At 34.4% G+C, this 14,210-nt stretch overlaps 1 protein-coding gene across 10 annotated transcripts in view; it reads left to right on the forward strand.

Moving 5' to 3' along the window:
- Cdh8 (cadherin 8) overlaps positions 1-14,210 on the forward strand; it is a 382,630-nt gene that overhangs the window by 168,074 nt on the left and 200,346 nt on the right. For all 10 annotated transcript variants that reach the window (XR_015449028.1, XR_015449007.1, XM_087205646.1 and 7 more), the window contains one exon: positions 2,707-2,826. Coding sequence is in view for 8 of the 10 variants with exons in the window: in XM_087205646.1 (XP_087061772.1) it covers positions 2,707-2,826 (120 nt within the window). In the remaining 2 variants the exon portion in view is untranslated. The remainder of the gene's footprint in view (positions 1-2,706; positions 2,827-14,210) is intronic.

Consider the following 14,210-nt stretch of genomic DNA (forward strand, 5'->3'; position numbering starts at 1 on the left):
AATTCAGGGTCAAGGGTGAGGCATGTGGTAAGAGTGTTCTTGCTGCATCCTTTGGATGAAAGAATACTATGTCCTCACATTCTGAAAGATTGGAAGGCAAAAGAGACAGTCTCTTAGTACAGCTTTTTTTTTTCTTTTATAAGTTTCCTAGTCCTATTCACAAGGAAGGGGCCTTCACTGCCTGATCACGTCCTCAAGGCCCGCCACTTACTTAATTCCATCATATTGACAAAAATCTAAACTTTGAATGGGACACAGTCAAACCATGGAAACTTCTCTCTCAGATTACCTTCAGTTTAACATCTTAGTACAAAGACTAAAATGAAGTAATTCACACAGATATCCATTTTTATGATCATGATGACCAACTAAGTGGCTATCTCAATGATCTCATAACTTGCCCGGTCTCATAATCTGCTATGTTGCTGCTAGAAATTAAATCTGGGAACATTCAGAGTGGGTGTATCCTACAACATAGGACTGAATTTTACCTGAAATGCCTTCTTTCTTTCCTACATGTTAGAGCCAACATTCATCCTGGCATTCAAATGCCCCCAATATAATTTGCTCACAGCTTTTGTCTCCATCTTAGCTTTGATGACTGACTTTTCCTGCCAACTCGCCTTCTGAAAAATTTTGGCATTTTTTTCTATCTTCCTCTTCCCTGGTAGGTTTTGCCTCCAATTCTTCTCTATACCAGATAATATTCAAATAATCTCAAATATTGTACTTCCATGTGCTCATTTTTACCACAAAGATTGCTTAGTGACTCAGGAAACTGAATCCTGGGCTGGGGATTTAGCTCAGTGGTTCCACCGACTGCCTCAAAATTGCAAGGACCCGAATTCGATACCCAGTAACAAAAAAACCCACCCAAAACTGAATCTTAACTCAAACACATCCATACTGAGATAAATGTGTATATGTGTGTATATATATATATACACATATACAGGCACACATATACACTTTATATATGCATATATTATATATCCACGTGTATAGAGATGTATGTTTTACAAGAGCTATTCCATTCATTTTTGTAACTATTGATTTTGCAGAACTCTGAAATCATCATTCTGAACAAATTCCAGTTTTGCATGACAATTGACTGTTCAACATATATTGTTACATTTTCCAGAATAGTGACTATAATCCAAATCCAAAAAGGTTTTGACTGGCCACATCTTGGAAGAGCTCTACTCTATTTCAGTCATCACTGAGATGTGCCTTATCATCTTCAGAATCAAAATCTTCCTTCAGGTGCTGGGAATATTGACTGTTAACAGCTCCAGGCTGATGATCCCTGCCAATGCTTTGTATTTTCTCTTAGCTGAAGAAAGTTGCTGGGCCCACGGGCCATGGTTCATTCTCAGGGGACAGCTCATAGCCCACAACTCTTCAGTACTGGAACATGAAGGGTTGGCTCAATTTTCTCATTGTAAAGCCCAGCTCTAGGGTCCCAGTTGGGTCCACAGTAGTCTGTCTTGTGACTGCATCATAGCTAAAGTGCATCTTCTGCCTGGTCCTTTACTTTTTGCTGCCACATATATGTTGACCAAGAGTACTCCTCAGTGAAAACCCTGCAAGAAATCCTTACTTCACCGTCTACCAATCCAAGACAGCCAGTAATATAGTCACTCATCCATTCATTCAATTAGTAAACATGGCTCCAACAAATATGATGTGTCTGACACTTAATGGAGGAGGAAGGCACTACCTTCATGATCCTTATCACTACTCCAGACATCTCCAAGTTCTCCCTAGTTTCACAAGTTCCCAGAATAACGCATACTTTGCCTTTACTTAGGCAACTTACTACTTTGCCTTTACTTAGGCTTGACTCATTGCTTGGAATTCTGTCCCTATTGTTCTCCTGGTTAAAATGATCATTTCTTTAATAATTTACCTTAAACACAAGCTGTCTTAGACAACTCTTCTTGATCACCTGTCTGTGCTGGATCACATGAGAGAGTGATATTTGGTGCTATTGCATTCAATTGAATTTCTCTGTCAATTTATCAGTTCTTGTCTTTCTTTTCTCCACCAAACTGTAAGCTTCTTGAGTGAAGAGATATTATTTTAAATATATATACACCAGTTCATAGAGCCATATATGTTCAATCATTGAATGAATAAGTAAATGAAAACAAGATTAATCTAAAGTTTGGATTTTATTATCCATAGGCCTAGTTACCTAAGCATGCTAATTAATTGGTAGTTTCAATTTAAATTTATTGTCTGAAGAATTTTAAATACAATGGGTTAAAATATCCCTCTGATGTTTCTTCTTTTTTCAACAACCAGTTTTTTCCAGGTAGGTTCAGTTGTGCTTTTGCAAAATTTAAATACTACATGCTATATTATATTATTAGCTTACATTTTATATTTCTTTTATATGATTAATTTTCATATTCTCCAAGCCCACATGAATTGAATAGGTATCTTTAAAAGGAAAACTACAAAGGAATCTTAAATAATACATATACTAAAAGGATCATCTTTATGTAGTACTACAGCCTTGCAATACTCTTTTAAATGACTTGGATATTGAAATTATGACAAAGCAATTTATCTCCATCTTTTTAAGGAAAATTCTTTCTTTATTTGCACACATGGATTTCTGTATGCTTTGCTTGGCAAAATTTAGCTCCTGGCAAAAAATAATGTGTTAATTATTACTTATTTCCTCTCTTTTTTTAATAGGTACGTCTGTCACTAATGTCACAGCTACGGATGCTGACGACCCAGTTTATGGAAACAGTGCAAAGTTGGTTTATAGTATCTTGGAAGGGCAGCCTTATTTTTCCATTGAGCCGGAAACAGGTTTGTGGCTTAAATTTTAAATTCTGTTTATCATATTTTTGCTTCAGAGAAACACTTTCCTTGGGATTTGGATTATGAAATGCTATGGTTAAGTATTTCACTCCCTGTACCAATGATATTTGAATTTGTGCCATGTGACATGGTGATCCCTACAATCATTTTGATATTGATTAAAACAAATTTCTGAGACTGTGTAGAATATTGCCTTTTAAAAGATGGTCTAACACCATTTTTCATGCTGGAATAAAAAAGGAGGGAAGGGTGCTTTTGCATCAGACTTACTTAAATATCAGATTTAATCATGAATTTACTTATTCATTGACTCTATAATGCTTGACAAGTTTTTAAGTTTCAAACTGTACGTTTATAACATTGTCTTAAGAAGAAGAACAGATGAAGGGATCAAGCTTGCAGTGCATGGCATGTAGAAATCATTAAATGAGTATTAGCTAGTATTATGTTTGCCATTAGATTCCTCATTTGTAAAAGACAATATGGATATGTACCCATTAGAGCTCTTGTGAAAATATATTTATGGACAATATTAAATCCAACAAATATATTGAGGTCTGATGTTACAGATTTTATAGACCATGGAGTAAGTTATTTTAAGATCAAAAAACAAAACTCTTTTTAAAACTTTTGGAAAATAGCTTCATAAAATACTAAACTTTGTAAACAAATTTGTACCTTCTTAAATATTTCAATTTTACAATGTACTAAGAGAGTGTTTCTATTTTTCCAGGCTGTTTTCAATCCTGTAGAGTTTTGTTGTGATACATTTAAAAATTATTAATATCAATATTGTTTATATTACTGAGAGCAGCTATTAAAAACCATGTCTTTTGTTTGTAGTTTTCTTCTGTAACGATTTTGTCTTTAATTTTATAAATAGAAAACTTCAATGTACTAAAACACAAACATATTTTTTGATTCATGTGGTTTCAGTACTATTTGGATAAATTTCTGACTTAACATTAACTCAATTATTAATTAAATTAAAAATGTAAAATTTTTCTATGTTTTTTTAAATTCAACAAGTAAAATCCTTATGCTTTTAACAGTAAGAAAAATACATTTATACATAAATAGTGCATGGCTTAAAATTGAACTTAGGTTTATAAACAGAAAAAATGTACTTGTAAAGTGCACTGATTGTAATTATATTATAATTAAATTACATGTTCTTCCTGAGCCAAGAAGAAAGTTTGTTATAAATTTTATCTCATTCTCCCAAATGACCTTCGACATATGGCATAGTAGGTAGTCAACTCTGGGTTTCAAGGGAAAAGAAAGTCTAGAGACCATATCACTTGGCCAAAATTGCAACAGTAGAGCTGAGGGCAGAATTAGGACTCACATCCAGGTCCCTAATTGCAGAGCTACTGTCAGGTTTCTCTGAACTTCACTTTTCATCGGGTATAATTATGGTGCAAGGGCATCTGTAAGACAGCAATATATTAACTGGCTAAGTGGAGTTGAATAGTGTTCCCTTTTGCTTCCTGGACATTAGTTCACTGGGGCCTTTTTGTTCACCATTTCCAGCATAATATAGATATTAAGCCAGCAAATATCTATTGAGCATTCACTGTGTGCCAGGCACTGAATTAAACATAGGGAGAAAAAAAATTACAAAGGCTAGTCTTAGCTTGCAAGTATCACACAATCCATTTTGGAAGACAGATTTTTTTTTAGACATAAATAAAGAAAGCATGCCACTGCCTTTTAAATAATTTATAACTTAAGAATAAATTACTATGAGATATAGTTAACTAAAGCTTTTACTAACTTAGAAGACTTGGGCAATTTTAAGTTTTATTGATATATACTATCATTTGCTTAATGAAATGTTGTCAGTGACATTTAATATTTACATTTCAACCCAGTATAATGAATATCTCTCCCTACACATATCCAATGTAGCTTTTCCAATTCCAATTTGACAGATATAAAATTGTTTGATTTGTATTTTAGAAAGATTATTCTGACTTCATTGTGGATGACATTATGGAGAGAAATGATACATGTATAATTCACACAGTAGTTGCTTAATAAATGTTGGGCAAATGAGATGGTGTTTTTTGACTAAAGCAGATTCAATGCAGTAGAATATAGAGGCTAAATTCAGTAATCAATAGAGTCAGCCTAAATTTTTTAGCTAAAACATGCAAGTCCTGATCAAAAAATAGGGTGTGTGTTTGAAAAAAATTTAGAATAATAAAAGACACATTGCCATTAATCTTCCTCAAAATATTCCCTCTTACTTCACATACACTAATCCCATCCTTCTTGCCACTTTCTGAAGCAATTTTAGAAGTCCTCTTCTGTGTCTTTAGTTATCTTTTGCCTCTTTAGTTGTCCTGTTGTGGCTGCCTTGATGCCCTAAATGGATTAAAAATGTCTACAACAATTTCTATTAAATAAAAATATTATGATATGTCCTCATCCACCTCATTCATTTTATCTGGTATTATATGACATGGGGCTCTTCCCCAGTAAAAATGGCCTGTGAAAGGTAAATATTTTCAATTTACTCAGGACATTGAGGCAACCCACAACAGGACAACTAAAGAGACAAAAGTCAACCTACAGAACTGGGCAAGAATGATGGGATCAGTGTGTTTAGAGTGAGGGGGATTATGTCAATATGTCTTTTATTGGAATAAGAATAACATTTATCATATTTTGTATCATACTGCATACATACAAATGAGAAATGTATACATTTTTATGCAAATACTTGCATAATTAACTTGAGTGTATCAAATAAAAGCAAAAAGTGGTTAGTTTGCAGTGAACATAAACCGGATTCTATGAAACCCGCTTCTCTCTTTGTTAAAAATAATTTTAGCCTCATAATGTATGTGTGTATGTGTGTTTGTGTGTGTGTGTGCGTGTGTGTGTGAAAAAGAGAAAGAGAGAGTAGAGAGAATATTAGAACTGTGGAGAAAAAGATGAAAAGACACTAAGATTTTTATATGAGAAAAATATAGGAAAAAATGAAGAGTAACCATTGAACATTAGGAATTTTAATTTTGTGACCACGTGAAAATGACATACCTTTTCTGGTGATCAAAAATGTGTATCAGTTGGATACTCTAGCAAATAGATGCTGAGATAGAGTAAGTACAAATGATTTGGTGGAATTTTAGGCATGTGAAAAGTAAAGGAGAAAGGAAGAAAGCTTGTGCATGGGAGTCCTTTGTATCAGATGCAGATCTGTTACTTAGGCAAGGAAAGAGGAGACAAAGCAGGATAAGGTGATGCAAATCTTGGCCAAACTCTCCTGGATTTCTGAAGCCACGATTACCCTCAGGAGGATCCCAAGCTGCACAGACATGTTCAGGCTTTAGCACAGCTTCTGTGCTCGGTCTTGGGCCGAGATGTGCCTGGCAAGTGCAAGCCTCACCAGGAAAGCTCTATTTTGAATTGAAATCCACACAGTGGGCCTCTTTGCCTGTCAAAGATGCTCTCTGAAACAAAAGAGGATACAACTTCCTATCCTGTCAAATCAATGAATGTGTTGTTAAAGCCAACAATATGCAGGATTTGCAAGTGCTGGGTGAATGAAATGATAGTAGAAATACTAGCAAGTAGAGTATATTTATTTTAAAAATACATGATATGTATCAAAAACATGAAGAATGTCCACTAATTTTGTACCAGGATTTGTAATTCTAGCACCATAAAGAAAATTTCAATGATGAGCCGAAACTCAATATATATGACCAAAGTTACTCAGAAAGACGAACAAGGTGACTCTCTTAGGATTGGTCTGTCCTTGAATTCAAAAAATGATCCAGCATAATTGAGTCAGAAGATGTTGGCTGAAATGACAATTGACATTACCCTATGTGGGTACAATTTGTTTGCACCAGAATTCTAATCATACCAGCTGGGTCTATATTCTGTAGTTAAAATGAACAACACCATGACAGGAAGCTCACATACAACAGGCTGTGCAATGAGGTTACATTCATGATCTTTGTTTATGAAGAGGAAGACTGATTATTGACAAATTTCAGGAAATATTTGATGTTAGAATATTACAGAGAGAGAGAGAGCATAAGAAACAACAAATTTTTATATATCTTGTTTTTTCCTTGCAAGAACGCTACAAGCAGAACTCTCAACTTTGAAATAGATAAATTGTGCTCTTCCCTTGCTTATTACATTCCCACTTTATGGAATTATGTTCTGTTGTAATAACAATCTCTTTCCCTCAGGGAGAGCTACTTCTTTTATTTCAGGTATTAGCTACGAATACAGATAATTTTGCCATTTTTTTCTGTTTATTTTCTTGTTTCAGCTTAAATAAATCAGTAATTATGTTGTCTATTGACTTTCTATATTCTTAACTCAGTTTCTACACTGAACTGTATAGTCAAACAAAAACAATGGGACTTGTCTAGTGGGTTGGTTTTTGCATTTGTGTCTTACAGATTTTTTTGACACCTAAAAGTACACCAGTAAGTAGTTGAGAGAAAAGAAAGAAAATGGAAGGAGGGAAAACTCAGAAGAGGAAAAGTAAGGGAGAGAGGGAGAGAGGACAGAAGGGAGGGAGAAGGCATTAAAAGGAGAGAGTGAGGAAATAAAACAAGGGAAACAGAGGGAGGGAAGAAACAAGATTGAATCAATAGCAAGACAACCATACTCTAAATTCATAAGGAAGATTAAAAGAATCCAGCTAGAGAGTACAGTTTAGTTTGCAGTCTATATTCCTTTTATTGGTTGCTCTGACTTAAAATAGTTTCTTGTTTGTTTGTTTGTTTGTGACTCATTTAGGACTAACATTCATCTGATTTTCAAATTGTACTCTGTCTTTCATACCTAGGCAACATAGTACTGCTCTTGTGCTTGCAAAAGTGAGCCATGAGATAAAATTCACTTTGTCAGGTTCACTTGTATATAAATGGGGAGACAGAAATATTCATTGACCACTAAGCAATGAAATAATAGTTATTAATATGTCATCCTATCCCATAAGTCACTGTGGTACTATTACTACTACTACTAATGATAAAAATATCAACAATAAATAGAAGAATCATTGTGTTTGTATGGTCCTCTATGTTCGATAGAGCATTAAAGCAAATTATAGAGGGGAGAATTTCTGTCTCCATGTGCAAATGGCACTACTGAGTTTCAGAGAACAGAATGTAAGACTCATTCTTCATTTCATATAAAATTTCTTATTAAATATTAAGAACAGAGTAGAAAACAATAAAAGTCTACACAATAACAATCTCACTCACTGAACATACATATTTTAACATTGTGCTAGTTGTTTTTGCATGAATTATTCAATTTAGATTAATTTATTGAACATTCTATTTTGGTAGTGATTTGGTATTGGTATTTTGGTACGTAATAATGTCATCTTAGGTTTGATGATGAGAGAACAAAGTCTACGTGATATATTCTTGTCTGAGGTGTCTGAAGCAGGACTCAAAGCGAATCCGTTTGATTCCACACCAGGTTTTATGACATACTCATGTACTTCCACTTTACTTCCAAGCAGCGTTTTGCAGCTCATGGCAGGGAATACCAGTGTTTTTGGAAATGGACATCTAGAACTTGGAAATAGGCCCAGGACTTCTTTATACATAGACACTGGAAGCAGTGTAGTGTTGGATAAGATATGAGACAGTAGTAATTGTAAAATGAATCGTCATTTTTTTCTGAATAGCTTTTATTATGGTTCTTCAAAGGCTGAAAATAGCTTATTTGTATTCTAAAAATGCTTTTTTTTCTTTTCCTTCCCTACCACCCCCAATACCATATGTTTGCTTGCAACATTTTGAGCACAGACAGGAAGAAATGTGGCATTTATTTAAAAAGCACTAATTTGAGGACAGTAGTGAGAAAACAGTTGTAGTCCATCCTTGGTGATTGAAGACAGAAAGTTTAAATGAAATGCAAGGCAAGTGAATAATAAATGCTTAATTATTTCAGGAAACCCTGGTAAAGTTTAAGGACCGTCCAAACTTTGCTCCTGGCAAGTGAGAGTATGAAAAATGACCTGCTTAAAAATAAACTAACTTAATTCATTGACCTTTTTTTTGAAACTTAGACCATCTTTCTTCATTACCTACAAATAACATTTATCTCAGTGGAACTTGTGAAAAGGCACTAAGGAAAAAATACTCTTGTTTAAAAAAAAAGTCCATGAAATGAATGGTTCTCTTTTAGAAAAATCAAGATAATACATGGAGTCTTCATGGAATGTCTTCATGGAATTGAGCAATTTTTATACCTTCTGAGACAAAGTGATCAATTGCAAACACACAGGGTCTCTTTTTAATAAGGATTGCATGGATTATCATTTCTGTTGCCAAGAGGACTGACTAAAGAATCTGCTTAGCACAAAGAAGTCTTCAAATGTATTCAGGCAGCCCAACAGTTCTGTGATATACACTGATAGATGGGAGTGGCTTCATAGCTCTTATTAGTTGTCATTTAGTCTGGTGACTATATGCTAGGTCATATTTTAGGCACTGTGTGTGAAGTGTTGAGCATAATGAATATTGAATATACATTAAATTTTACAAATTATAAGAAAGCATTAAATTATATCAGTATTTATCGTAAAATACATATGTACATGTGATATAGAGTTCATGTTAGAATCATGAAAGAAAGTAAGACATCAGCAAACTTATATGGAGAAAGGAAATAAAATCTTAAGGTTAGTAATACCAAAGTATGAGTCAAAAAGAAAACTGATAGCCATTTAATAAATGAAGGTTTTGTGGGGAGATTGTTAAATGAGTTCTTATGAACAACAACAAAAAAATCAAAGGGTATGTGGCCAGTAAAAAGTAAATTGATTTTTAAAGTGTCATTTAAAAATTAAATAATTTTTATTAGTGGTATCAGAAAATTACTCTCGAAGAGATTTTTCTATGTAAAGTAATCTTGGCCTAGAATTTAGAAATCCAAACATTTCTACAAATTTATATATAACTTTGGATGAGTGCCTTTCACCTCTTGTAACAAAGTAGTTAATTATTCTGAGCACACATTAATTGTCCATATTAAGAGGTTTTTATACATATATATATCTTGTATTGAACGAGACCAATTGTAGAAACATTGGTAACAATTCTATTTTATAATCATTCAGGACATTGGAAAACTATATATTATTTGCTATTGACCTTAGCAGATTAATGATTTTATCAATATTATTTTTATTTTAGTTTATATTGAATGAGACAAAATATTGATATATTTATTTTATTTCTGTGACAGGAAATTTCAACTTAGAATAACCTAATGCCTTGTGGTAGGTGGAAACATACTTGAGCAGTGTTAAATACAATACACTTACTTTTAAAACTCTTGGCTTTGAGGTTTAAAGTTTGAAAGGCAAGAGTGACATGGAGAACAGGGACATTGGCTTTAACATTGGCTGTCACAATTACATCAAAATGGGCCAAGTGTCTGTTTCCATGTCAACTCCAGTGAAATTATTAGGCACCTCAACTCATCCTACAGCTGACTCACATTTCAAACTCACAGACTACACCTAGATCATGTCATCTCCTAAAGTGGGTGGCCAGTGGTGGAGAAAGGACAGGATGGCTGATTCTGATACGTGGGTCTCTTCCAAGCCTCCTCAAAGGTCTCAACATAAAATCAGGCACAAGATCAACAGACAGGAGGGTTTGGGAGGAACCCAGAGTGGTTTTCTGAATTGTAGGGACATTTTCGTAATCTACTCTTCCACCAATTTCCATTTTTCCACAGCACAAGGCATAGGTTTTTACAACATTTGAAAGAAGAGAAAAGGCAAAGAGGCATCAATTTCAGTGTCAAACACACACATACACACATGTACACAAAGACGCAAAGCAATTATAGAGGATGAAAAAAAATCAATGTGACTCTGATTCTTTTTTTTATGCTTAATTTCTTTTATTGGTATATTTTAGGTATACAATACATTTACATTTATCATTGGGTCCTTGTACCTGTACATGATGTATCTTGGTTCTTATTTTTTACCCATTACCTGTGCACCCTTCACCCCCTCCACCCTTCCCTATTTACATAGACTTTTTTTCCATTTTTTCCTTTTCTCATAATTTTTCCTTTCCCTTCTATCCTTGCCCCTTCTCCTCCCACTTCCCCTACCCCTTTGGACCTTTTCTTCCTATTTTAAACTATCATTTATTGGTTTTAATCATTTTAATCCTTATTTACACTTTCAGTTTCTCACACTAGGGAAAGTATTCGGTATTTACACATGTGCTTCCTATTTATTTCAATTAAGAGGATGGGCTCAATATGCATCCACTTAGCTATAAATGTCTCTAGTTTCTCATTCTTTATGGCTGAGTAGTGCTCCATTTTATTTTTAAAAATCCACACCTTCTTTATCCAGTCTCTAGTTGATAGGCAGTTGGGCTGTTTCCAAGCTTTATCTATTACAAACTGACCTGCTATAAATATGGGTGCATATATACCGCTGTAGTATGATTCTTTTAATTCTTTTGGAAAGTTACCCAGCAGGGGAATAGCTGGGTCAAATGGGACTTCCAGTCCTAGTTCTTTGAGGTATCTCCACACTGATTTCCACAGTGGTTGCACCAGTATGGACTCCCACCAACAGTGGAGAAGGGTTCCTTTCTCCCCACAATCCTGCCAGCATTTGTTATTGGTTGACTTCTTAATAGCAGCCATTCTTTCTGGGGTGAAGTGGAATCTTGGTGTTGTTTTCATCTGCATCTCTCGAATGACCAGTGATATTGAACATTTCCTCATATATTTATTTGCTGCTTTTACTTCTTTGTCTGAGAAATATCTGTTCATTTCAGATGCCCAGTTTTGAATTGGGTCTTTGAATTTGGGGTTGTCTGATTTTTTTCAGTTCTTCATATATTCTAGATAATAGTCCTTTGTCTAAGGTACAGACACTAAAAATTTTTCCCACATTGTAGGTTGTCTCTTAGCTCTGTTGGTGGTTTCTTTTGCAGTGCAGAAGCTTTTTAATAAGATGAGATCCCAGTTGTTGATTATTTGTGCTAGTTCCTGTGCTACTGAGGTTTTGTTCATTAAGGCTTTTCCTATCCCAATGTCTTCAAAAGTTCTACTAACTTATCTTCCAGCAAGTTTGGTGTTTCTGTCTTAATATTTAGATCTTTAATCCACTTTGATCTAGTTTAGTGCATGATGGATAGGTATGGGTCTAGTTTTAATGTTGGGGAGGTTGAAATCCAGTTTTTCCAACACCATTTATTAAATAGTCTATCTTTCCTACAATGAAGGTGGTTGGCTCCTTAGTCAAAGATGAGGTGGCTGAGTATGTCACGAGTTGTTTCTGGATATTCTAATCTATTCCAATGATGCTCAGGTCTATTTCTTTGCCAGTATCATGGTGTTTTTATCACAGTAGCTTTGTAGTATAGTTTCAAGTTAGGGGTTGTGATACCCCCTGCCATATCTCTATGGCCTAGTATTCTTTTTGCTATTCTAGGTCTCTTCTGGTTCCAAATGAATTTTTGGATTGTTTTCTCTAGTTCTGTGAAATACATTGTTGGAATTTCAATCAGCGTTGCATTAAATCTCTATGGCAATTTTGGAAGAGTGGACATTATCACTATATTGGTTCTTCCTACCCAGGAACAAGGGATATCTTTCCATTTTCTTATATCCTCTTTGATCTCTTTTTTCAGAGTGCTGTAGTTTTCAGTGTAGAGGTCTTTTGCTTCCTTTGTTAGACTGATTCCTAGATATTTCATTTTTTTGGATGCTATTGTAAAAGGAATTGTTTCCCTAATTTCTCTCTCAGTGGGTCTATTATTTGTATACAAGAAGGCTATTGTTTTTTGAGAAATGACCTTGTATCCAGCTACTCTACTGAATATATCAAGTAAGTCTAGAAGTCTTTTGGCAGAGTTTTCTGGGTTTTCTATGTAAAGTATCATATCTTCAGCAAATAATGACAGTTTAACTTCTTTCTTTCCTATCTTTATTCCTTTTGTGTCTTTCTCTTTTCTAATTGCTGTGACTAATGTTTCCAGAACTATATTGAACAGGAGTGGTGACAGTGGGCATTCTTTTCTTGTTCCTGATTTTAATGTGAAAGTTTTCAGTTTTTGATCATTTAGTATGATGTAGGCTGTTGGTTTTTCATAGATAGCCTTAATCAGGTTGAGATAAAGACCTTCTATTCCAACTTTCTGTAGGATTTTTATCATGAATGGGTGTTGGATTTTGTCAAATGCTTTTTCTGCATCTCTTGAGATGATCATATGTTTTTTGTCCCTGGCTCTATTAATATAGTATATTACATTTAATTATTTACATGTGTTGAACCATCCTTGCACCCCTGGGATAAATCCAAGTTGGTAATGCTGTATCATCTTCTTGATGACCCCTCTGTATTGTTTGCCAGCATCTTGTTGAGGATTTTTGCATCTATGTTCATTAGAGAGATTGTCCTGTAGTTCTCTTTTTGAGTTGGGTCTTTCCCTCCTTTTCGAATTAAAGTAACACTTGCTTCCAGGAATGAATTTGGAAGTATTGCTTCCTTTTCAATTTCCTTGATGAGTTTAAAGAGTAATGGCAATAGTTCTTCTTTAAATGATTTGTAGATTTCAGCACTGAATCCATCAGGGCCTGGGCTCTTCTTTGTTGGTAAGTTTTTTATTACATTTTCAATTTCATTCATTGTAATTGGGGTGTTTAGAATTTCTATATCTTCTTCATTTAACTTTGCCAATTCGTATGTATGTAGGAATCTGTCCATTCCTTCTGTGTTTTCCATTTTATTAGAGCACAGTTTCTCGAAGTAGGTATTGATGATTCTCTGGATTTTTGCTTGATCTGTTGTGACTTCACCTTTTTCGTTCTTAACTTCATGGATTTGAGCCTTTTCTTTCCTTTTTCTGATAAGGTTGGCTAAAGGTTTATCAATGATTTTATTTACTCTTTCAAGAAACCAACTCTTTGATTCATTGATTTTTAGTATTGTCCTCTTAGTCTCCATTGCATTGATTTCTGAAATGATCTTTATAATTTCCTCTCTTGTTCAAGCTTTGGGTTTGTTATGCTCTTCTTTTTCTAGGAGTTTGAGGATCTGCATTACGTTGTTAACTTGAGTTCTGTCTGTTTTCCTAATATGGGCATTGAGTGCTATGAATTTCCCATGTAGAACTGCTTTCATTGTGTCCCACAGATTCCTCTATGTTGTACTGGCCTTATCATTTACTTGTAGAAAATGTATAATTTCTTCTTTAATTACCTCTGTGACCCTTTGGTAGTTCAGGAAGGTGTTATTCAATTTCCATGTGTTTGTGGGGTTTTTGGGGTTTCTTATGTTATTATTCTCCAATATTATTGCACTATAGTCTGATAATATACAGGGGGTAACTTCA

This window comes from Heterocephalus glaber, unplaced genomic scaffold (assembly GCF_053883595.1).
Source record: "Heterocephalus glaber isolate CG9 unplaced genomic scaffold, H.glaber_assembly_v1.0 deba00000071, whole genome shotgun sequence".
Taxonomy (NCBI): Eukaryota; Metazoa; Chordata; class Mammalia; order Rodentia; family Bathyergidae; genus Heterocephalus; species Heterocephalus glaber.